Source organism: Lutra lutra, chromosome 17, assembly GCF_902655055.1.
Source record: "Lutra lutra chromosome 17, mLutLut1.2, whole genome shotgun sequence".
Lineage (NCBI taxonomy): Eukaryota > Metazoa > Chordata > Mammalia > Carnivora > Mustelidae > Lutra > Lutra lutra.
The window spans coordinates 18,234,149-18,259,111 of NC_062294.1; the positions used below are offsets into that span (position 1 = coordinate 18,234,149).

Here is a 24,963-nt window from a genome sequence, read left to right on the forward strand (position 1 = left end):
TTGGAGCCTACAGAAAGAGGAAGAGAAAGAAAGTGAAAGAAGGAGAAAGAAAGAGAAAGAGGAAGAAAAGAGAAAGAGATGGAAGAAAAGAAAGAAAAGGAAGAAAGAAGAAGAGAGAGAGAGAGAGAGAGAAAAGAAAAGAAAGAAGAAAGGAAGGAAGAAGAAAGGTTACTTCCTAGCATAAGAATCATTCCTAGGTAGCCTGATGATTCCTATTGTGAAAACACCTTTGTTCCCAGGCTTCAGCTGAGCCACTGAACATCCCCAGGGGGTTAGGTTGCTCCCTTCTATGGGGATGGTTAGAAACAATGAAGGGGACATCCTGGGTACCCCCTTCCCAGCCCAACAGTGCCATGCCTCTGAGGGTTGCTGGAGACTCACAGTGCACTTACCTGGAAGATCCTGTGTAAATTCAGGGGTCCTGGGGTGCCTGGGTGGCTCAGTCGGTTGGGCAGCTGCTTTTGGCTCGGTTTGAGTCGTGGTCGCTGGGTCCTGGGATCCAGCCCTGCCCCACATCGGGCTCCCCGCATTGGGCTTTCTGCTCAGTGGGGAGCATGTTTCTTCTCCCTCTGCCACTTCCCCTGCTTGTGCTCTCTCTCTCTCTGTCAAATAAACAAATAAATAAACTCTTTTTAAAAAATAAATTCAGGGGTCCTCTTGGGGTGCCTTGGGGTGGCTCAGTAGGGTAAGCATCTGCTTTTGGCTTGGGCTGTGATCCCAGGGTTCTGGGATCTAGCCCCGCATCCCCCTGCTTGTGCACGCGTGTACTCTCTCTGCCAAATAAATAAATAAATGTTAAATTCCAGGGTCCTCTCATCACCTGGAATGGAACAAGCCCCTCACCACTTTGTGTGGGCTTCATGTGAGTGTGGAGGCAGATGTCTGCCTGTTTGGACATGCTGACAGTGAGAAATTTCCCTGAGACACAAGTGGGGATGCAGCAGCCCCCCTGGAAACAGACTATTTCGCACTGAAAGGTAGGGCCTGGCACGTGGGAGGAAGAACCGGCTACTTCTGCGGGCATCTGGGAGTGGACACGGGGTTGTAGATGTCTTCAGAGGGGGCTGGGGTCGGCGTTTAGGATGGCCTCTGCCATACCAGCGGGGCCAAGCATCTAGATGGCAAGCCACATCCTCTGAACCAGACCAGCTGGCCTATTTGTCTCTGGCACCCCTGGGCCTATGTGAATTTTCCTCTAAACACTCCAACCACAGCTCAGCTGTTCTGGGGACCCCTAATAAAGGGCCAACTTCCAGCACTGAAAGGGAGGACTGTAGGGGGAGGGGAACTGGGAGTTGGAGCAAGGCCTGAAGATAAAGGGTGTCTCCGGGCCTGAGCCCCTTGTAGTCTGTTCATCAGCAGTCTCTGTACCCTGTTCCACTCTCCCTTGGCTTGGCTCCAGCCTACACTTTCACTGCAACAGGAAAGCCCACAAACCCTGTCTGACCTCAGAATCAGGAGTTTTGGGTCACCACGGGCTCTGACCTACCCTCCAAGTCTGGAAGCCTTGGCGTAATGCTTTTTAGGTAGCATGCAGTCAATAAACCGCTCTTGCATGAATGGGAGAACGGCGAGCGCTGGCATTCGGCATTCATGCGGCAAACACGACTCTTCTAGGAGCACCTGATCATGGCGGGATCCCTCCCAGCTGAGGGCTCAAGATGCCAGCCTGAAATAAACCCCCATCTATCCTGATTCCTCTCCCTGAATAATTGAGGGGACCACACCTCTCCAGGTAACCTCTGCCTTTTGGAAGTCCTACAGATGAGCCACAGGGGCAGGGGCAGTGTGCAGGGAGGGGGTCTGGTTTTCAGAACAAAGTTGGTTTGGGAGAGCCAGTGGGTGCTCTGCTGCCCCCTGCTGGACAAAGTAGGAACAGTACCTTGGTAGGTGAGGGTTACCTTGAGGAGGGAAAAGAGGAGAGGTAGGGGTCAAACCCCCCTCCTCCTCCTCATACTTGGATCTCCGGCACAAGACAACCACATTCTCCTCTTCCTCTCTCCAAAATCAGGATCCCTCCCCAGCCTCACCAAGTAGGCTCTGGCTCCCCCCCAGTTCTCCCAAATCCGCCACCCAGAACATTTCTGAAGGTCTTTTTGTCAACAAGCGTGATCCTGGGAACATCAGTTTCTGACCAATAAAATCACCCCCACAGTATTTAAACTCATTAACAGACAAAACGGGCTCCCAGCGGGCCTTCTATAGACTACTAGATGTAGGCAACTGTGTTCATCAGGAGGAAAGATCAATGTAAGGATCAACAAACCCAAGGGAAATAGAAAAGAGGAGGAAAGCAGAAACTTAATTGTAACAAAATCTGATAAATCAAGCCAAAGATTGGTTATTTGCAAAAACAAATAAAATTTGATAAGCCAACGGAAATTTCACTTTAGACAGAGGTACAAATATAGATATGGATATAGATATAGATATGACCAGAAACCCATGGGCAATGTTTTGGGCTAATTTGGTGGTGGTAGGAGGGGTCCTAGTCAACATCGTGCTGAAGGGCAGAAGGAAGGTGGGTGGGAAAGGACATAAACAAATGTTGATTTCCTCCTCCGGACTGCTGGGTGGCATGAGAGCTACTGGGCTCCTGTGGCTATGGTCTGGGCCGGTGCACTCTCACTGCAGTGATACAGTGTGGAGGTGGCGATGATGTTTGCTGATTGACTCACTGACTGAATCAACTCTGGAGGTAGCCAACTCTCTGACCACGGGCGGGGAGGGGAGCGGGGAGAAAAGCGTCTATTGACTGCTCACCAGGCTGGGGCTCGTTGGGCAGGAACCAGGCTTGGAGCAGAGCCTGTACTAGTGTTAAGCTGTAGAATTAGGCAGCTTGGTAAGCCATGTGCCAACTATGAGTCCAGGAAACTTACATTGTCCCTTGTCTGGAGCCACCCTTGACTCTTACTCAAGCTTCATGAATGAGTAAAAGCTTCCTCTCCCAGAAAGCCTTCTCAGCCAACTTCCGGCTCCTCCCTTAGCTGGGGTAGGTGCCTCTCCTAGTCTTAAACGCTACTGGGGCACTCTTCTATCAAAGCATTTATCCCATTGCATTTTATTTTTATTTATTTATTTTTTAAGATCTTATTTATTTATTTATTTGATAGACAGAGATCACAAGTAGGCAGAGAGGCAGGCAGAGAGAGAGAGCAGGCTCCCTGCTGAGCAGAGAGCCCGATGTGGGGCTCGATCCAGGACCCTGGGTTCACGACCTGAGCCCAAGGCAGAGACTTTAACCCACTGAGCCACCCAGGCGCCCCTTATCCCATTGTATTTTAAATAATTCTCTTTGTTTTTAACTTTTATTACAAAGATTTTCAAACACAAACAAGGAGAGCAGCCATGGGATAACGGAGCCCACGTACTCATCACCCAATTTCAACAAATTACCAACTCATGAACAGTTTTATTTCATCCATATCATGTCCTGTTACTCCTTCTCCCTTGGATGATTTCATATCATTTTATCAGCAAATACTTCATTATATTTCTCTGAAAATAAGCCACTTGAAACCACAATACCATTATCACAACTTTAAAAATGAACAAGTATTCCTTGATGCCATCAACTATCCAATGTTTATATTTCTCTCATTATCCTCCTGTGTTAATAGTTGGTTTTCTTGAATGTCTCACCCATCGGACCTGACGAGGGACTGGGGCTGCCCCTGGGAGAGCTTCAGCCCTTGCCCATCACTGCCAGGTCTTCACCTGCACACACACAGGGGAAGACAGGCACTGCTCTGCAGATGAGCGACACTGAGTGCCAGGGTGGGATGGCACCAGCACGGCCCCCGAACATGGACAACTGTTCTTAGCATGGATGTGGACCAGGCCCAGCCAAGTGCTCACATTCTCCACCTCAAATGACCTGAGGTGCTTTTCCAAAACCCACATGCACTCCCTGTTCCCCACCTCCAACTCCTCAGCCAGAATCTCCAAGGATGGGGCCAGGGGCCAGGGATTGGGGGAAAGTGTCTCGGGGACACTTGAACCCCAACTGGCCCCACCAAGATGGAAGGATATCTAGTGCCTGATATTTTCACCCTGCACCACTCTGAGAAGAGAAAGCCCTGGGGTGGACAACAGGGCCCAGCTCTAGCCTCTGGAAAAGAAGGGTCAATGTCAGTTGCCAGGGAGGCCCTGACACCAGGTCTACTTTGTGGCTATTTGTCACCAAAATAGCCAGAAGCACTGTCGGGGGAGAAATGGGGATAGCCCTTTGCTGGATTATCCTGGAGCCATCTCCTCAGGGAAGTAGTATGTGATCCTGGGAGCTCATAGGACTGTGACCCTGTGCCAGCCACAAGTGAGCCCAGTGCTAGCCTGCTACCAGAACAGACATCAGTGCCCATCTGTGAAAGCAGCTGCTACAGCCCCGCCCTCTGCAGAGCAGCCCCTCCCCATGCAACTGAACCCCAAGACTGACTGTTGGTACTGAAGGCTAAAGGCTGTCAGACGACAACGTACAGTTTCCACCCGTTGCTGGGAGGACTTCCTCATCCTGGGCAGAATAGCCTGTGTGAACCTAGACCAAAAACCCCAACAGCCTCTTCAAACTTCTACTGTCTCAGGCCAGCTCAGTTTGTACACTGAGGCCTTGAAGGTAATTCAGCCTGTACCCCTTTTCCTGATGGGCAAGTGTGTGTTAGAGAGCCCCCCAGAAGGGAGAGGGCAGGCAGGGGCCAGTGGAGTCCTGTGTGTCCTCCCACCTTCACAAAAGGGCAGTCTTCACCCTGGCCTCCTGCTGATGAGACCAGGCGTGGGCACAGGCCTGACAACACAGGGCGGATGGGAACAGCCATTAGCACTAATGAGACAGGCAGCCTGAAAGCTTTTTACTTTGAAGCTGCTCGCCCACCCAGGGAACAGTCCGTCCTGCTTCCTTGGCTTCCAGGAAGCCCAGGCGGAAAAGGGTTTGGGAGAAGGAGCAGGGGTGGGGGTCTTAGAGAAGTCTGGAAGGACAAAGGGGAGGGAGAAAGGACTAGGGATGGAGACAGGAGGGCTTGGTTTTGGCTAAGTGGACTTCTCCCCTCCCCTTTCCCTCCAAAAAACCCCAGGGTCTAGGTCTGCACCCCACTCTGGCCACTGGCCCATCACCCTCTTCAGTGCCCTTGACTAAAGTTCCTGGAAGCAAAGGAAACAACATGCCACACAGGGTCTGAGTGAGCATCTCCGGGGCCACAAATTAAATTAAGATCTCAGGGCTGCCTGCCTTGTTATTGCTAATGGCTCTGGCCTGTACCACCTCCCCGCCCCTACCCAGGCCCCTGTCCTGTAGAAATTTGGGGGTTCTGGGCACCCTACCTTGCTCCCAAACTTTGATTGGCACCTGGGGACCTCACCCCAAATCGGAGTTGGGCACACCTCTTATAGAGCATCCAAAAACCCAGGTTGCAGGGAGAGAGGCCTGAGCTGTGCCCCCACCCTCTGGCGAGGGCCCCTTATGTCTTAGCTGCAGGCAGCAGTCACGTGTGGGGCGTTCATTAGACCCTGCCATATAAGCTGAGGGCACGGAGTGGCCAGAAACTCTCCAGGCAAGGATCCAGCAAGCAGAGGTAAGTCCTCAGGTTGGGCAGAGACCCCTGTTCTCTGGGAAGTCTCTGGGGCTGGGCACCTGGAGGGTGCAAGGATGAGGAAGGACTAAGTGGTGGGTCTTACTGCTGGCCAGGTCATGCTGCCTGCAGTGCTGCTGAGCTGTGCCCTGCTGCTGGCACTGCCCCCCATGCAGGGGGCCGACATGGGCCTGGCCCCTCTGGAAGGCATCAGAAGTCCTGACCAGGCCCTGTTCCCAGAGCTCCCAGGTCAGTATGGGCAGGGGTGAAGCTGGGTGGAGCCTGGATACCCTCTGGCCACAAAGTATCCTGCTTGGTATGAGCCCTCCTTGCCCCTTCCCAATCCCAGACCTTGGAGGTGGGTGTTTAATGCATGGGGAGGGAGGCGGTTTTGCCCTCACATCACCTGTTCCAGGCCTGGGCCTGCAGTCCTCGATGAAAAGGACAGCTGCAGAACAGTCAGGAGAGGCTCTGCTGCAGGAGGCTGAGGCCTTGGCAGAGGTAACCGCCCAGGAGAAGGGGGGATGGCCACAGGCCTTGGGAGGGGACATCAGGTGTCATCCCCTCTCTCCACCACATGACCCCTCACCTGAGGTGATGCTGCAGACTACTGTCTCCATACTCCACTGCCATCCTGTTCGGATTGAGGCAGGTGACATCCCTGGACCTGCCTTCAAAGGCCCATGCCTGCAATCCTGCTCCCTCACTCCTGTAGGTACTAGATCCGGAGGGCCGAGAGCCACGCTCCCCACGTCGCTGCGTAAGGTTGCATGAATCCTGTCTGGGACACCAGGTACCGTGTTGCGACCCATGTGCCACGTGCTACTGCCGTTTCTTCAACGCCTTCTGCTACTGCCGGAAGCTGGGTACTGCCATGAACCCCTGCAGCCGTACCTAGTGGGCCAACGTCCGGGTCGGGGTCTACATGGGGTAGTGAATAAAGGCTGGGACCAACCCCAAGGCTGTGGCATTATTTCAAACGTGGCCGTCGGAGGTGGGAGGTCATGGAGGTCACAGTAGGGATGGGGTTGCCACCAAGCCAAGAAATCTCTCTCACACACACACACACACACACACGCACCTACCCCAGGGTCTAGGCTACCCATCATCTGAATCACTTACATGCATGGTCTTATGGTGCCAGGCGCCGGTGGGGAGGCAGAAAGGCCGGACTCCAGCCCTCCAGAATCTCGTACAAGAAATGCGGGTGCAGCGCGCAGTGCATACACGGCCTGGAACTCCTGGCAGGCCAGCAAGCGTTAGGCTCCAGGGCCTGCTTGCGGCTAACTTGACCTGTGACCTCAGCGAAGCCTGCCCCTCGATCCGTAGTTCCCTTCGAGGGAAGACTTCCCTTGAGGGAAGACTGCCTCAGCAGTCTGGAACATTTCCAAGCATAAGAAGCACCGCTTATTCCCATCTTTACTCGGCCTGCGCCTCAGGGTCAGCTACCCTAGACGGTGGTGTAAAGCTAGAGGGCCCAATCGAATCCGCGCGGCCACGTGCGCCACCACGCGGCCGACCTCAGACACTCCACGCTGGTTAAGGCCGGTAGCGAGACGCACGCCTACCCAACCGCGCAGGCGCCAGAAGGCCCACACCTGCGCAATGCTTTCGGACGAAACCACCCGGAAGCCGGGCGCCACTCACAGCCCCGCCCCTTTGTGGTCACGTGAGGCGGTCGCGCGTCACCTGACCCGCTTGACAGCCCGCTGCTGGCGCAGAGTCAGCTGATCTTGGAATCAAGCTGTCCACCCGGCGATCGGGGTTCTCCGATCTCGCCTCCCCCGCCGCAGCCATGTCGTTCTTCCCGGAGCTTTATTTCAACGTGGACAATGGCTACTTGGAGGGACTGGTGCGCGGCCTGAAGGCCGGAGTGCTCAGCCAGGCGGACTACCTCAATCTGGTGCAGTGCGAGACGCTGGAGGGTGAGCCGCGGGGCCGGGAGCTTGGGCCTTGAAAGGCTGGCAAGGAGACTGGCCCGGGCCTGAGGGTTCCGAGATCTGGGCGGGGAAGCCGGAGGCGGGGGTTCTCGAAGGGCCTAAGAGGCCTTGCTGGGAATCCAGCGGCCGATGGCGGGCGCCCAGGAAGGGAATCTCCCTCCAGATGCGGCTCCGCACAAGCCCAGACGTAACCAAGGCTTTGGGAACCGCGGTGGTTGGCGTCTGCTGAGGCCTTCGTTTCCCCTTAAGCCTGCCGTGTAGTTTGAAAAAGAGGGTTTCTCGAGAGTTGTTGATCGGTGGTGCGAGAAGTGCCCATACAAGACTCTTCACCCTGACGTAGTCCAAGAAAGGCCCCGTGGCAATGCTTAGAGAAGCTAAGCGGAAAAGCCCCCGCTTCCCACCTAACATAACCAAGGCTTTTGGGATCACTGTGTCTTAGCCTTGGCCGGCGTGGTGAGCCTTCCTGGGGAATTGCTGAGCTAACCTAGTGAGAGTTTGCTCCCATCGCCGAACCCCTGGCTGAGCAGAGTCTCCTGAAGGCAGTAATTTGGAGAGCAAGAGGTGGCCCTCCAAGTTTGGAAGTTCCTACACTTGTATTTGGCTAATAAATCCCACCTTCTCAGAGAGAAGGTTGCCTGTTGGAACAGGATTTTTTTTTTTTTTTTTTTTTTTGGAAGCACAAGAATGATAAGAAGCTAAGTTCCTCTTTCTTCAGCTCCAAAGTGGGATTGATTCCCTAAGGCAGAGCTGCAACAGACTTACTGAATTAGAGATGTCGCTGAGCCCCCATTTCCCCTGGTAATAGTGAAGGGCATTGTGGTTGGAATGTAAGTTCCCATTTCTGACCCTCAAGAGATACCCTTGAGCAGAGGTACTGCTGGCTCCATGGTTGGCAGCTGGAGGGAAAGACGACTTGCCCTCTGGAGAAAATTTTCTCATCAAAAACTGATTGAGGGGGACGCCTGAGTGGCTCAGTTGGTTAAGCAGCTGCCTTCGGCTCAGGTCATGATCCCAGCGTCCTGGGATCGAGTCCCACATCGGGCTCCTTGCTCGGCGGGGAGCCTGCTTTTCCCTCTGCCTCTGCCTGCCATTCTGTCTGCCTGTGCTTGCTCTCTCTCCCTCTCTCTCTCTGACAAATAAATCAATAAAATCTTAAAAAAAAAAAACTGATTGAGGTTAAAAGAGGATTCAAGGGAAGCCTGGGTGGCTCAGTTGGTTAAGCAGCTGCCTTTGGCTCAGGTCATGATCTCAGCGTCCTGGGATCGAGTCCCACATCAGGCTCCTTGCTCGGTGGGGAGCCTGCTTCTCCCTCTGCCTCTGCTGCCACTCAGCCTGCCTGTGCTCACTCGCTCTCTCTCTCTCTGGCAAATAAATAATTAAAATCTTTAAAAAAAAAAAGAGGATTCAATTTTTATTTATTTATTTTTAAAGATTATTTATTTATTTATTTATTTGACAGACAGAGACCACAAGTAGGCAGAGAGGCAGGCAGAGAGAGAGAGGGGGAAGAAGGCTCCCTGCTGAGCAGAGAGCCTGATGTGGGGCTTGATCCCAGGACCTGAGCTGAAGGCAGAGGCTTTAACCCACTGAGCCACCCAGGTGCCCCTATTTATTTATTTTTTAAAAAATATTTTATTTATTTATTTGACAAACAGAGCTCACAAGTAGGCAGAGAGGCAGGCAGAGAGAGAGGAGGGAGTAGGCTCCCTGCTGAGCAGAGAGCCGGATGTGGGGCTTGATCCCAGGACCTGAGCTGAAGGCAGAGGCTTTAACCCACTGAGCTGCCCAGGTGCCCCAAGTATTCAATTTTTAAGAATCAGCTGTTTATCTTGTAAACTGAACCAGTAAAGGGAAAATAGATACTTTAAAATTTTAAAACTTATTGAAATTAAATGCAATAATTCTGGATCTTAACATAAACATCTGAGAAAAGCTATTTGTCTGCCTTATAAAAGTGGAAATGGGAAGGAGAGGAGAGCACCTTAGGGTACCGGGTTGTAGGAGCCTGCCAGCAATCTGACTTTCGTCACTGGAAAAAGGAGGAGAAACAGAGGAAGGCTGCCTTGGGCAGGGCCTGGCACACAGTTGGCATTTAATATGAGTTTTGTGGGCTGACTGGGACTGGAGATCTTTCTTTGCTTAAATCTGAAGGTGAACACAGTTGATGACCAACTGGCATTTGGTAAACTTGTTTCTTTTCTAGGTTTTCCTCACTCATGCTGCAGCCTGTCCTTCCTCTTCCTGTAGAGCTTTTGGGGTTCCCATCTCCCCAGCAACCCCTCCATCATTATCCTCCATAAATGTGTAAGGCCATTCCTCCTGCAGCCCTGCTCAGCACATGGCCTGCCTTGTGGCACCCCGTCTAGACCTTTTGGGTCACATTCAAGGATTCCCTTGCTCTTCCACACATACTCCTTTCCCTCACACAAGCCATCCCCCTCAACTCTTGGTGCCCATAGTGTGGTGGACCCTGGGGTTGGAAAAATCTGAGTTTGAATCCCAGCCCTGCCAATTACCGGGTTATCTTAGACGAGCTAGTCAACACTTCTGGGCCTTGGGTTCTTCATCTGGTATAGTATCATCACCCATTTTATAAGGTTGTGAGATGTCAGCAAGCTTTTAAACACTTAGCCCAGCAATAAACACAGAATATGTGCTAAATAAATGTTAGCTCTTGCTTTCACTACATTGCACCTGCCATTCCTTCTGTATCCATCTCTTCCCCACGAAGCCCAGTGATTCCCACCCTTCAAGGCCCAGGCCCAGTAGCATCCCATCTTAGAGCCCCCATGGTGATCATGGTAGGCTAGAATGTTGTCCCCTCCACCAATTACAGCTCCTGTGGCTGTCTGTGTTATTTTCCTAGAAGTTTCTTGGCGTAGAGTTTGGATTTTGGGGGGACCCTATATGCTGGAGATAGTCAAGACTTTTCAGGGGCTGGGGATAACCAGAAGCAGGAGGAGTGACCAGAAACCCCATTATCCTCTACAGAAAGTCCTTCTCTGTTTCTGAGGGTGACACCAGAGGCCTTTGGTGCTGTTTTGTTGTTGTTGTTTTGCCTCTGTGTGTCCTGAAATGACAAGATTTCCAAAGAAGATGTTTCAGGTGTTGGACAGTTCCCAGAAGGCACAGGATACTGGGAAGAGAGGGTCATGTTCCTCAAGGAAGGGCAGATGCAGACCCTCCACCACACCCTGGGCTTTCTTCCCGGAATCCCAGTTGAGCAAGGCATCTGCTACTCACCTCTTCTTCTAGAACTCAGTCTTTGAGGACCTTCAGAGTTCATATATTCTCCGTAGTCCATCTTGCTTCATTGTCTAAACTCAGAGGTAGGATAAAAAACCTGGAAAGGTTAATAGAGGGAACAGAGTTGGGTGGTCACAAGAGCACTGTTTAACTCTGAGCGTTTCTGGATATGTAGAGTACCTTCTGGGGGCTGAGTCTTATGCTGGAAATTGTGGGGAAGATGAGGTGGGTCAGAGAGACACAAAGAGAAATCCTGCAGTATTACTTTGAATGTTTTTATTCATCCAGTATATACTTAGGAAGCACCTGTTTTCTGCCAGGCGCTGTGATAGGGGCTGAGATATTTTGTTGAATGATGTCCTCTTGACCCTCATAATCCTGTGGTGGAGGTCAGTGTGGGCAGGGGGAAGACATTAAGAGATCAGTGTAGCATAGAAGTTACAAATGTGGGCTTACTACTTCTTGGCACTGCCATGTAACCTCTGTCCAGAGTTTTATTGTCTGTAAAGTGGTAATCATAATGGCACGTACTTCATGGGCTGGTTATGAAGGTTAAACAAGATAATTCATATAAAGCACTTAGCTCTTCCAACTGAGCCAGCCAAGGTTACTGTTATTTTTTTTTAAGATTTTTTTTTATTTATTTGACAGACAGAGATCAAAAGTAGGCAGAGAGGCAGGCAGAGAGAGAGGGTGGGGAAGCAGGTTCCCCGCTGAGTGGAGAGCTCGATGCAGGGCTCAATCCCAGGACCCTGAGATCATGACCTGAGCTGAAGGCCGAGGCTTAACCCACTGAGCCACCCAGATGCCCCATTACTGTTATTTTAAGAGTCTCATGCTCTACCGACTGAGCTAGCCGGGCACATACTGTTATTTTAAAGTGGACTAAATATATAATTACAGACTGAGGAGTGATAGTGGAAAACGTGATGGTCTGGAGCACCGCCTTCCACAGAGGCTTGCCAGCCTTGGGGTTCTCTAATGTATTTCAGTCATTAGGAGCATATGTATGCTACTTTGATGTTCAGATGTTTGTTCGCTCATTAAAGAAACATTGTCTAAAGGCCTACTGTGTGCCAGCTCCTGGGCTTTATAGGTGAGCCAAGTAGCTATTTCAGGCATTACCATAGTTCTGAGCCTTAACTCTCAGCTTTGACCCAGGGTTCAGCCTAAGAACATGGCTAGTAATTTGTCTGACTGGATGTGGGGCATTCAGGCATGAGTGAGGCTCCAGCTCTGCCCTCCAGAATTTTTCCCTTCCTCTTTCCTCTTTAAAACTATTTTTTAGGGGCGCCTGGATTTTATTTGTTTATTTGACAGAGAGAGATCATAAGTAGGCAGAGAGGCAGGCAGAGAGAGAGAGAGAGGGAAGCAGGCCCCCCACCAAGCAGAGAGCCCAATGTGGGATTCGATCCCAGGACCCCGAGACCATGACCGGAGCCGAAGGCAGAGGCCCAACCCACTGAGCCACCCAGGCATCCCTAAAACTATTTTAAACTGATGTTGTCGAATATATACAAATTAGAAGGAATAGTATCACGAGTCTCTAATAATCACTTAACTATAACAATGATCAATTCTTGTCATTACAATTATCACTAAATAGCTTTTAGTTTCACTAAATAGCTCCACTTACTCTCCCAACTCCTAAATTATTTTGAAGTAAATCCCAGACAATGCATCATTTCAGCTGTAAATATATCAATATCTCTGAAAAAGGTCATGACTAATTAAAAAAAAAAAAATAACCGTGGGGCACCTGAGTGGCTCAGTGGATTAAAGCCTCTGCCTTTTTAAAAGACTTTATTTATTTTATTTGACAGACAGAGATCACAAGTAGGCAGAGCAACAGGCAGAGGGAGAGGGGGAAGCAGGCTCCCCACTGAGCAGAGAGCCCGATGTGGGGCTCGATCCCAGGATCCTGGGATCATGACCTGAGGTGAAGGCAGCCACCTAACTGACTGAGCCACCCAGGCACCCCTCGGGTCTTTTAATACATAGGTTCTTTGTCTCTCTTATTTTTCCTTTCACTTACTGAAGAAACTGGGTCATTTGATTTATCAGTTTTTCCCACCATCTCAATTTTGCTGATACCCTTGCTGTATAGTTAGACATATACCTCTGTCCTGTGTTTTTCCTGTAAATTGGTAGTTAGATGTAGGGGCTTGATTAGAGTCTAATTCAGCTTTTTTGGAAAAAAGAATATTTAATAGGCGATTTTGTACTTCCATTGGGAAGCACGTAACATCTAGTTGTTTCTCTTTTTATGACATAAAAATTATCGACATTTATCGCCTAGAATCATGATTTCATTAGGTGTTGCAAAATGGTGATATGCTAATTCCTTGTTTCCTTCTTTGATTGCTAGCTTGAATATTTCTATATAAGGAGACTTCCACTAATCAACTGCTTTGTTACCCTGAAATACGGTCTGAGGTAGGATAAATGCTTGATTCTTTCCTGTATTTCTTAGTTTTGAAAATAATGAGTTGGTTCTCCAGCATCCTTCAGAGGACAAATGAGGCTTGTTCTTTTTCTTTTTCTTGGTATAGTATCATGAGGCACAAATGGATTTTGATATATTTTTGTCTTTTAATCTTTTTATTGAAGTTCAAACTATCCCTTGGCCAGTGGGAGCTTATTCAATAGGCTGTTGAGTCTTTTTGACACAATCCCGTGGCCTTTGAGAGCTTTCCTTATTTCAGAGATAACGATATCTTCTGATCTTATCTTATACATTTCCTGACCCAGACCTAGAGTCCTCATTTCTCTTAGGAGACCTTGTTCTTTCTATTAGAAAAATGAAATTGAGAGATCATAATAAGTCTCATTGCTACTGGGTTGGTCATTGTTTCCAGGATTTTTCTATGGATTAGCTCTCTTCTTACTTAGAAACACAGAAAATGGAGAAAAGCACATGGCTAGCTGGATAATTCAGCCACAATTCAGCTGATGCTCATTTCCTAATTTGGAATGGAGCCTCTATCTGACAACTAGGCCAGTCAGGACATCCCTTTCCTGTTGTAAAGAAATATAATTAACATTCAGGACCAGGAGAGCCAGCAAATTAAATGCTTGGGGACCATGGTTGGAGGGTTCACATGTATGGTATGCTGGCTGTCTTCCAGAACTCTTTATCCTTCTCTGTTCTGAGTTGCTTGTGTTCTTTTCATTACAACATTTCCTTCTGCATTTCAACATTTTTTTCCATAAGAGACTGTCTCTTAAGGGAAGAAGAAAGCAAGACTTCAGGCTGGGCTCGGCCAGTCATCAGTCACATGAAACTGCGGGTGCAGAGGTGGATGGTGTCCTCCAGGAGTGGCAAGTCATTCATCACTAACTGTGGTGTGGCAAGGAGTGTGGCTGGAGCGTTACAGATCAGGTCTGGAGGGATTGCAAAAGCCATAGAGGAAGTACTTTGTCCTGAGTGAGGGGATGGGTGAGGGAAACAATTGGACTTGTACTTCAGAGTGCACCTGCGGTGGCTAAAGGAGATCGGAAGTGGGGGCCGCACCAGAAGGAGGAAGAACAACTTGCAGGGTCTTATAAGGAATCCGGGTCAGAGGTGATGCCAGCTTGCCTTTGGCATGGGCAAGGATCATCGTGGGGGAATCTTAGGAAGAGGAAGTGACAGAACTTGAGGGGTTGCATAAGGCACTGAGGAAGCCCATGTCGTTACCGCTGGTATAGGCAACTGTGTCGGTGGCAGAGTGAAATGATAGTGGAATGCAGAAGAGAAGGTTGGAGAAAGAAGGAGAAAAATGGGATTGAGGGAGCTGTGAGCCATTTGAGTAGCAATGTAGAGGCGATTTTTGGTGCTCAAGTGAGTCTGAGCTTGGGAGACAACTTTGGGAATCAGGGTAGAAGTGCAGCTGCTGCCTCTAAGAGAGAGCTTCGAGTCAGGAAGAGCAGAGGCCCGAGATGAGATCCTCCCCCAGGAAAGGCTCCAGTTAAGCAAGGGGTCCTGTCGGAAAGGTGAAAGACACCCCCAAAAGGTGGGCAGCCCCAGCAGAGAACCTGAAAAAGAAGGGGTGATGAATGCCAAATGTGGCCAAGAGATTGAAATAAAGTCAGACAGCTTTCCACTTGGATTTGCCATTCAGATGTCACAGTGACCCTAATGAGAAGAGAAGAGAGTCGGGACTAAAAGGTGAGAGCAGGGCATGGAGTGTATGGGCAGAGATGACATACAGATGGAACAGAGCTCACTGGGGAGCTAATCCCAGCTCAGCCACATACTGGCTTTGTGACCTTGAGCAAATTGTTTGTCCTCAGCTGTATAATCAGAAATGTTAATAGCATCTCTTCGAGATGTATACGAAGTGTAAGGACAGGGCCCCGTGCCAAGTGCACAGTCAGGGCAGCCAGCTGCTGTCACCATGGTCAATCCTTCCTATCACTCCTGAAAGACAGGCGCCACACTGGGCCTTGAATGGGTAACGAAAACATGGCACATAGGTCTTGCCTAGGGGCAAGTGTGCCTAATGGGCAGACAACATCGAAGTATAGTAGGCACAAGATAAATTTCAGGGGCATGGGAGCCGGTGGGGCAAAAGTGTATAGGGTTTCTCTTTGGGGTTCTGAAATCGATGGTGATGCTGATCACACAATTTTGTGGCTATACTGAGACCCATTGAATTGTACACTTTAAATGGGAAAGTTGTATGACATATAAATTCCATCTCAGTAAAGCTCTTACCATAAGTCAGCCAGGCCGAGGAGGAATGGCGTTAGCATCTTGGAAACATGGAACTTTGCAGAATGTCTGAGGAGCTTCAGGAACTGGGAAGAGAGAATATAACACGTGTCAATGCGTGCAGGGGCTGAGTGTGGGCAGGTACATCAGGCTGGTTCATGAAAGACTTTGAGTGCCTTGGACAAAGCTCAGGAGGGATGAATGTTATGATTAAAAAAAAAAAAGATGGGAAGGGAGAGATTCTTAGTGTTAGGTTGTGGGCAGTGTGTGGGAAATGTCGAAGAGTTTCAGTATATAGTCTTGCCTGGAAATATTTCCTATATTGCATTTCGTTGGTCACAGGAGGCTCTGTTGAATTAGTGAAGTTAGAGGACCGTGGCTTGGACAGAAAGACGAGCTTAACTCAGGCAGAATTCCTCAGAGTCGGCTGTATTCCGAAAGAAGAGATAACACTGGGAGTCCACTGGCCACAAGCAAGAGAGAGAGGAGCTTGGGGGCATTGGGAGAAGAGTGTGCAGAGGTGATAACCTGGAGAAGTGTGCATCGCGGATCGAAGAGAACCAAGGACCTTGATTCTGAGCTCTGAGAGCCTGGCCCCAGACACACCTGCAGTTTCCTCCTTGGTGTTTGAGGATCCATGTTGTCCTGGCTGCCCTGGGCAATGGTGTCGCCGAGTGACGAAAACCCTGGTACCCAGTGATGGATGAGGGGGCAGGGGTCCTTGGTGGTGACGTGGCCACCTGATACTTTGATTGTTCCTCTCCTACTTGCTGCTGCTCCCCAAGAGGCGGAGGCTCCAGAGTGGGGGTGGAGGCTTGAGAGGGGCAGGAGAGAGGTCTTGCTGTCTTGAGCCAGCTTGGACTTGGTCCCTTAGTAGATGGGGTGGGGAGGGGTTGTGAAGGGAATAGGGGCGGGAGGAGGACGCAGTCAGAAACTTGGTCTGAGGCTCTGGAGGCTGGATTTAGGCAGAGCCAGGGTGGAGGCGGACGGCTCTTCTGGCTCTCCCAGTGAGAAAACATGGCCGAACTGGGGCAGAAGTAGCATGAGGGGAGATGAAGGACTGAGATCAGGCACCAGCTGAGGGGGTGAGACCCACAAGGTTGGGTCAATTTTCATTCGGTGTGGGGATGAGAGGGGTTAGCAATCAGGCTTCTGACTTCATGAATGAATGGGTGGGTGCTGGAAGTGCTTCTGAGAGGAGGACCAGTGGAAGAGGAGATAGTTTGGGGTATGAATGGGGTGACAGAAGAGGTGTTCTGGCTCAGATGTGCTGAGTCGGGGTGTCTGAGGGAGGCTGCTTTGTGGGCCCGGAGCTCAGGGGAGGTAGCACTGAAGATACCAGTCTGGAAGTCATCAGCACGCTGACCAGTTGGCAGCATGTCAGCCCACAGTCGGCCATCTATAGGCTCGCAGCCAGGCCGAGTCTCCCTTAGAAGCCCAGTCCTGCCAGGAGGACAGGCCAAGACAGACCAAGACACAAGCGTGGTCTGACGAGGACACCTGGCACGGAGCCTGCTTTGGCAAGTGGTGCAGGGAGAGCAATAGCCAGGGACTCCCCACTGATCCCTTCCTCGCGTTCTCCTGCATGGCTGGGTATGGGGGTGGTTTGGTTTCATTTTTGACTAAACATATATATAATTTTTAATTCCAAAAAGGAAAGTTGGTGGAAGGGTGACTCAGTGCAGACCTTTTGGGGGACACCTTGTTAAAACATTGCATGTGTATATATGGTGTGTCCTCGTAGCCCCACTTAGAGGACTGTGTCCTTCTAGATTAGCACAAGGTGGCTTGTATGGAGATGTTCCCATCAGCCTTGTTCATAACCGCAGCCTGTTAGAACCAATAGAATATTCATCAACAGGGGCAGGTGAAATAAACCATGGTCTGTCTTTACCGTGGAGTACTATTCAAGTGTTCAAAAGCATGAAGTTCTATAAGGACTGATTTAAAAGTATATTGTTGATATGTTCTCATTTTAGAAGAATACTCTTTGTACCTGAAAAGGTGTTTGGAAGCACAGACACCACAGGTCTAGAATAGCAGCCTCTCGAGGAAGGAATTGAAGAGGCTAGGAGGGGAATACGTGCCTTTTTTATTTTATGTACTCTTTGGATTTATTGCAGTGAACAAATAGTTTATAATTTTTTTATTTGGTGAAATAGTTTATAATTTAAGACATCTGATAAAGATATGTAAAATAAGGGAAATTAGAACATATAGATATGCAAAGAGAAGCTCTTTACACCCAACGGGCCATCCTGGATGAGACCTCTGCTGGTGACCCCGGATACGTTGCCTTCCAGATGCTGGGGCCAATCTGATTCTTCAAGTCCCTTCTCTTTATGCCTGAAGACTCAGAGCCCAGGGGGTACTTGAGGGCTCAGGCCAGGGCTGGACACCTCTGGCTGGTGACCAGGCCAGAACCTCAGGGCTCCTGTCCAGGTACAGCTCACCTGCTCACCTCTCACCTGGCCATCTTTCTCTTTTCTTCTTCACCTCCCCCCCAGCCCTTCTTGCTTTTTCTTTCCTGATTACATCTTGTGCTGGTATATACTTTAGCATAGGACGTGATAGCCCCTGTTTCACAAGCCCTGCCCCAGAGGTCATGCCAGAACTTGCTCTGCTGGGTGATAACACACTTTTTCTTGGATTTTACTCAGTGATTTCTTGGGCTTGGTTCCTGCGGTGGAACCAGTGTCTGTACCCAAGCCTAGGTAGGGCCTTTTGTGGTGGCCTTGGCATAGGCAAATGGGAGCCACCCAGGACCCTTGAAGAGAGACTTTCTGGATGGCCAGGGTTTCTGGATGGTAGAGAAGGAAATGCCCCAACATCTTAACTTAAATATGTTGCAGGGAAGCCCTCTGGAATGTGTTAATCTCCCTTTCCTGCTTTCTTAGTGGCACACACTGAGCACGGGAGAGCTTGTTCCGCATCAGGGCTGGTTGACTTCGCATGGAAGGAACTATGAAGTTCCTGAGGGCCCAAGTCCGCTTGGGATGGTTTGGCTCCTGGCCCCCTGTCAGACTGCCCACTCGCCCACCCCCCACAACCACAGTGCCTGCTACAGCACCCCACACCCTTGTTCTAACTCGTAGTTGTTCTTGGGCTTTGGGCTCAGCAGTCAGACACACTGCAACTTGTTAGAGGGTCTGCTTCCAGAACAAATAGGTGTGAGGAAATGAAGCAGTGACCTCTCCTGGAAATTACCTGTGCCTGCTCAGAGTCAGGAGCCTCAGGGTCCTCCTAGGTCACCAGGACCTTTGTTGAGCTCCGGTTGGGGGTGGGGGACATCAGGCAGACCCTGGCTTCCTTTCTGGCTAGCTGTGTGAGGCTAAGCATGTGATTTCATACCTCGGAGCTTGTTTGCCCTCCTGAGAAATGAAATCATTTGCAGGCTGTGAGGATTCAGCAACAGAGTGCCTAGCAAGAGTGAAGGCTCAGTAGATATTCATATGACTAGATGATAATGACTCAGTATTGGTCCTGGCAGACTGCTAGGCTTTGGTGTACAGGGGAGGAAAAGCTAAGGCCCTGATCCTGGAGGGCTGTGCCATGTCATAGATTATTCTGTTTCTGGGTTATTAAGCACCTGCTTTTTGAAAACTTTTTATTTTTTTTTTAAGATTTTATTTATTTGAGAGAGAATGAGTGAGAGAGAGCATGAGAGAGGAGAAGGTCAGAGGGAGAAGCAGACTCCCCAAGGAGCCGGGAACCCGATGCGGGACTTGATCCTGCAAGTCTGGGATCATGACCTGAGCCGAAGGCAGTCGCTCAACCAACTGAGCCACCCAGGCACCCTGAAAACTTTTTAAAAGATTTAATTTTTTTTAAGTAGGCTCCATGCCCAGCATGGAACCCAACACAGGGCTTGAACTCATGACCCAGAGATCAAGACCTGGGCTAAGATCAAGAGTCAGATGCTTGGGGCACCTGGGTGGCTCAGTGGGTTAAAGTCTCTGCCTTTGGCTCAGGTCATGATCTCAGGGTCCTTGGATCGAGTCGTCCGTCCGTGTGTCCCCCCCCCCCCCCCCCCCCCCCGCATTGGGCTTTCTGCTCAGCGGGGAGCCTGCTTCCCTTCCTCTCTCTCTGCCTACTTGTGATCTCTGTCTGTCAAATAAACAAACAAACAAACAAAAAAATCTAAAAAAAAAAAAAAGAGTCAGATGCTTAACAGACTGAGCCACCCAGCTGCCCCTAAAGATTTTTTTTTTTCCCTAAAGATTTTTTTTAAAAAGATTTTATTTAGGGGTGACTGGGTAGCCTCAGTTGGTTAAGCAGCTGCCTTCGGTTCAGGTCCTGATCCCAGGGTCCTTGCACATGCTCGCTCTCTCCCTCTCTGTCAAATAAATAAGTAAAATCTTTTTAAAAAGCTTAAAGATTTTATTTGTAAGAGAGAATGTGTGTGTGTGTGCACAAGCATGCAGGGTGAGGGTGGGAGGAGGGGCAGAGGGAGAGGGAGACGCAGGCTCCCTGCTGAGCCAGGAGCCCATCTTGGGGCTTGCTCCCAGGACCGTGGAATCATGACCTGAGCCATAATCTCAGCCACCCAGGCATCTGTCCCTAAAGGTTTGATTTTTAAGTAATCACTGCACCTGGCATGGGACTCAAACTCACAACCTGGAGATCAGGAATCGAGTGTGCTGCTGACTGAGCCAGCCGGTAAGGCAGCTCCTGCTTTTTTTAGATCTGGCATTAGGCAGTAGAGGTGGGTGGGGTTGGGGTGGAAAGCTGGATCAAGGGATTTGGAGAGAGTCTGGCTGGATGAGCTGGGAAACAAGAGTGTAGGGGACTGAGGATCCCCAGGCTTCCTCTGCAGGCTCTCCAGTCTTGCTACTTAGAAGGTTCTGTCTTCAGTGATGCAAGACAGACCAGTCCCTTGTGACCGGAGGCAAGCCCACCTTGTCTCCATTCTGGCTTTCCCAAACTCATGTCTATCTCGGGCCTATTCCTTGTTCTTTATGACACATTCCTGTGCGGCTTTGCTGGTGCCTGCAGCCCCCTTCCCCAGGGATCGCTGCCTGAGGGGGAGATAGGAACCAGAAGTCTGAGGCTGGGATTAGATTGGAGGGATGTGTTGAGAGGAAGAAGAGTGGATCCCCTCGCCCATTACAAAGCCATCCTCCCTGTGGCCACAAGGGGGTGTGCCATGACCGCTCGGCTGCCGGAGAGCAGGGGAGGGATGTGTGGCTGAGCTCGTGAGTCAGCCAGGCTGCCTCTCTTCTCCTTCTCTGCCCAGCACCTGCCTGTGGCCACTGTCTCTTGGGACTCTGTCTTGGGCCCTATCTCCCTCACCCAAGCCCCAGTTGGCCTTCTCAGATTAAGTAGGACTCCCGGCTCAGTGTCTCCTGTCTGTCCATCTCTTCCTGTCCTCACCTCCCTGTGCCCCAGCTTCCTGGGTTGGGAAGGAGAAGGCCGGGGCCATTCTCACCTTCGTGCTGAGTGCTCACTGCTCCTGCCTTACCCCTCAGGCTGTCCTCTTTTCCCCCTATCTGGGCCGTGCTGGTGGCTCTGTGTTGGAGCAGTGGCTGCAGCACAGTGTATGAGCCATGAACCTGGGATCTGAGGGGCTCCAAGCAGGACGCTGAGGCTGCCGAGGGGTCAGGGCCATACTTCCCAGGTTCCCAGAGGTACCACTCTTCTCCACGTGGCGCCCACTCTTGTTCTGCAACCCTGGTCCCTTCAAAAGAGGGAAAATTCATCCTCGGGCAGATTTCTTTTCTTCCAGTCTCCTTCAGTGCTCTAGGGGACACATACAGGTGCACGTGGGTAGGGTGACTTTGGCAAAGGTCCAAAGTAGGCACCCCAAACTCTGCAGGCACTGTAGGTCCACACAGTTATGCTGGAAGGGGGTTGCTAGCAGGTGACTGACAATCTTCTCTTCTACTCTGCACCCCAATTTGGGGGACCTTTCCGTTGACCTTCCCTCATCTAACACTTAAACTTAGCAGATTTTTTTTTTTTTTTTTTTTTTCTTTTCTAATCTGTTCTGCACTGGCCTTCCTCCTGTTTTAGAGGCCGGAAGATCAAGACTCTGAAGGGCCACTTAGTAGGTGTGGCTGCTTTTCTGTAGCCTGACATGCGCTCTGCCTGTCTGCATCCAGCACCCTGTAGCTTGAGGGCCTGGACTGGGGCTGCCCCCCTAGGAACTTGAGTGGTCCTGAAGAGCAGCGGGCAGATTGTGGCAGGGAAAAAGGGTATGTGGAGGAACAGCCCTGACTGGGTGCTGGACGCTGCTTTCCTGGCCAACTCTGGCCTGGCCCTGGGCACTTGCCCAGACCTTGTCTCTCCTTGGCTACTCAGGCAGTGGTTTTTTTCAGGCCTTAACCTCAGCTGAGGCTTTGCAAGTGGCTGATGGATGGGGCTTTCCCCTCTGAGGAATTATCTTGGTGTCCTCACTGTTGCAACTCAGCCTTTCTTGACTTCCCTTGATCTGCTGGCTGCTCAGAGGCTCCACAAGCCAGGGCCTCCCCTGCACCTGCTGTCAGTTCTGCCGAGGTTGCTCCATGGGTACCCAGGCCTCTAGACTCACCCTGAGCCCTGGAGTGGCCCTTAGGGGCTGAGTTGTGGAGAGGTAGTGTGACTGAGGCCTGACCAGGGTAGAGAACGTCAGAGCCAGCCAGACTCCTGGAGGTAGCTTTATCCAACCCTCTTATTTTACCTGGGAGATTGGGTCCAGGTGAGGGTCAAGGGCTTGCTTACAATCTCCTGACAGCTGTGTTGGCTCCTCCTATCCAGTCAGCTTACAGTCTTTGCTTGTTTCCTTCTTATCCCTGCATATGTTCACTGAAGGATGCCTGAACTATGCTTCTGTGTGCCTGGCCCCTGATTCAGGGAGTGGGGGTCAGATGAAAGAGACCTTGCTTTGGAGGCCCCTCACCGTTCCCCCAGGCCTTGCCACATGGTATCCGGCTTAGAGATTAAAGGGTTGGGAGTCGAGGAATACAGAAGAGCTGCACCACATGCACAGGACCTAGCACAGAGTCCTAAGCAGCCGGGGCGTGGCTCGCAGCTCACCCATCCTCTCCACCCACTTAACCTCTTTAGGCTCCAAGGCAGATACCATGTGACAAGACCTGGGGGAAGTGAGGGTCCTGGGATATTACCCTTCAGGCCTGGCTCATACTCCATGTCTCACTGTCACCCGTCTTCTCCATTGGCTTCCATCACTGGGATCTAGCCTCTGCTGTGAGGCTCCCTGAGTGGGTGACCACCTATCCCAGGGGCTGGCCCAAGTCCACAGAACTGATCATGCTCAGTCGGGCATGCCCCAAGTCGGGCTTCCCCTGTAAGCGTCCTGCCAGGCCCTTGAGCAGGCTGCGTAAAGGGGTCTGAGGGTACTATACAGGATCAGCCTGGATGCTTACTGCTCCTCCCACTTCCTGCCTGGCCCGAGCCTCTGGGCTCTGCTGGTCATGGGTATGGGATGCGTCAACTCTGCTTCTGGCCTGGGCTGTTCAGTCCAGTTTCTATATGCTGCAGTAAATGAGGCTTTGTGTTAAAAGCAGCATGGACATAACCCCAAATGAGACTTGATCCAGTGAGCCCAGCCATAGGGCCCAATTCTAAGCAAAATGAGTATTTCCATAGCTTTGGCTTGAGGCCTGTGGAGCTGGCAGCGTGCTCCAGCCAGGATCAGGCCCGACCTGGCTTAATCTCACCGTGAACAGTAGCCGCTGGGGGTCCTAAAACTACCCTTTCCTCATCCAGGTGAGCTCCAGCTTTCCCTCTTGTCCTTCCTCCAGAGGTCTCTTCGTGTAGAACAGAAGCCCAGCATCAAGGGCTGGAGGGCTGGCTCGGCCTTGCAGGCGGGTGGGCCCGAGAAGCAGACATGGGCGTGGGCCGGCATCTGAGCAGGCCCCCCCGCCACAGCTGGCCCTGTATGGGCTGCCTGGCACCCGGCTGTGTCGGCCCTCTTTACCTCTCTCACTCGCACCCAGGCAAACTTCACAGCTTCAGTGAAATGAAAAGCTCTTTCTTGCAGCCCCACATCCACTCCCACCTCCGGGTTCTGCAACTGTGGTGGCAAGAAAGACCTGGCTCAAGGTCAAAGTGCAGGGCAGCAGCTGAGGTGTGGCCCCCGCCACCCAGGGCGAGGCTGGGCAGCTTGGTTCTCAGGCTGGGCTGTGGCAGGGAAACACAGGGAAGCTGCCTTCTAAGCCCCGTGTCTCCTGGGCCAGGCCATCCCATGGAGCCTTAGGGGCTGGGTGGGGATGTTCTGGTGAGGGGATATCCAGGCGGATCTCCGCTCAGTCAGAGGAGAGTTTCTTGGAACTTGCCCTGGGTGCAGCAGTAACCAGTTCTGCCCCTCCCTTTGGCACAGGGACTGTCGCCTGCCTGGCACCTTTCTGACTGTCGGATAGGTTGACTTCCTCATGGGATAGGAGGGATGCTTTCATTCTCCTAGCGACAGGAACGAGGTGTTCCTGAGAGCATTAGGGCAATTAAATGTGTCTCTGTCATCACCTGTCACCTGTCTCAGAGCAGAGAGAAGGGGAGTAAACCTGGGTTGGACACCCTGCTGCCTCCAGGACGTGGAGAGTGACACTCCCATTTGATCCCTGTATCTGGTATGCTGGCAAGTAGTGCTATGGGCCCCGGTGCCAGCCAGACCTCCTCTGTGGATCAGCCCCATCCCCCGCTGCAAATGCATCACCTCACTGAAAGGCCTCCAGCATGAAACAAAATGCTGGTCCAGGGACCAAGGAAGGAGAACTCTCTGTCCTCTCCCTGCAGGCGCTCTGCCGCACGCCGGCTGAAACCCAGTAACTTGCATGTGGCCATGCCAGCAGCGGACTCCAGGTTCTTCCCGAGACTGCTGGCCCGCCAGCCTGGGGGCTTCCCACAGAGCAGGAGCTGCCCTTGGCCGGGCCACCTCCTGCCTGCTCCCTGGGCCCCCAGGACAGCAGCTCAGGGTGTGGTGGGGTGGTGCCGGCTTGGGTCCTAGCCTCTGTCTGTGTCCGCGGGGCTGCCCAAAGCTCTGTAGTATCTTGCCTGTAGGTGAAGCGGGACATAGGCTTGGCAACAGGAGGCCCAGATGTTGAGCCTAGGAGATAGCAGACTGTGTTTGCAAGCTCCTGCTGCGCAAGGCCCCCCACGCCTTGTACAGTAAGGAGGAGGACATGCCAGATGGAAAGGGTCGGGACAGACCATGGGGGAGAAGGGTAGGGGCACCCTTCAGAGTACCGAGTAGGGCTGCCTGAGGACTAGGCTAGGGTTGAGAACGTATCCCACCTGACTGGCGCTGAGGGGCTTGGTTAAGAAGCTCCGGGTGGGATCCTCTCTGCCCAGAGAGATGGACTGTGGTGTACTATGCTCAGTTCTAGCACTGCCTCTGCTCAATGTCTGTCACCGGTGCCCTGGAAGGCTGGCACCGCACAGCCTTTCTCCCGGTGACCAGCCAGGAGATCCCTGGGTCTAGAGGGATCCACGGGCACGAGCTGCTCAGAGCCAAGCTGTGAGGTAGGATTTGGAGCCCGCTCACTGTGGCTCCAAAGCTCAGGTTCTCACTCCACTGCCCCAC

General features: G+C 51.4%; 2 protein-coding genes across 2 annotated transcripts in view; both read left to right on the forward strand.

Annotated features, from left to right (window-relative positions):
* The first annotated feature begins 4,568 nt into the window (after positions 1-4,568).
* On the forward strand, positions 4,569-6,515 carry AGRP (agouti related neuropeptide). The gene is made up of 5 exons (XM_047711970.1): positions 4,569-4,612; positions 5,067-5,564; positions 5,678-5,810; positions 5,977-6,062; positions 6,277-6,515. Exons 3-5 carry the CDS (start codon positions 5,681-5,683, stop codon positions 6,457-6,459), a joined length of 399 nt encoding a protein of 132 aa, XP_047567926.1. The 5' UTR covers positions 4,569-4,612; positions 5,067-5,564; positions 5,678-5,680; the 3' UTR covers positions 6,460-6,515.
* A 753-nt stretch (positions 6,516-7,268) lies between these two features.
* The window catches only part of ATP6V0D1 (ATPase H+ transporting V0 subunit d1), a 39,227-nt gene continuing 21,532 nt past the window's right edge, over positions 7,269-24,963 (forward strand). Inside the window, exon 1 of the mRNA XM_047711967.1 lies at positions 7,269-7,486. Within this exon, the coding sequence (XP_047567923.1) occupies positions 7,357-7,486 (130 nt within the window). The 5' untranslated portion in view covers positions 7,269-7,356. The remainder of the gene's footprint in view (positions 7,487-24,963) is intronic.

What these genes read in the sequence shown, in the direction of transcription:
- AGRP (XM_047711970.1), top strand. Translation starts at nt 5,681, where the DNA reads ATGCTGCCTGCAGTGCTGCTGAGCTGTGCCCTGCTGCTGGCACTGCCC. An exon ending in CCTGTTCCCAGAGCTCCCAG is followed by an intron (nt 5,811 to 5,976) that starts GTCAGTATGGGC and finishes CACCTGTTCCAG; the next exon opens with GCCTGGGCCTGCAGTCCTCG. An exon ending in AGGCTGAGGCCTTGGCAGAG is followed by an intron (nt 6,063 to 6,276) that starts GTAACCGCCCAG and finishes TCACTCCTGTAG; the next exon opens with GTACTAGATCCGGAGGGCCG.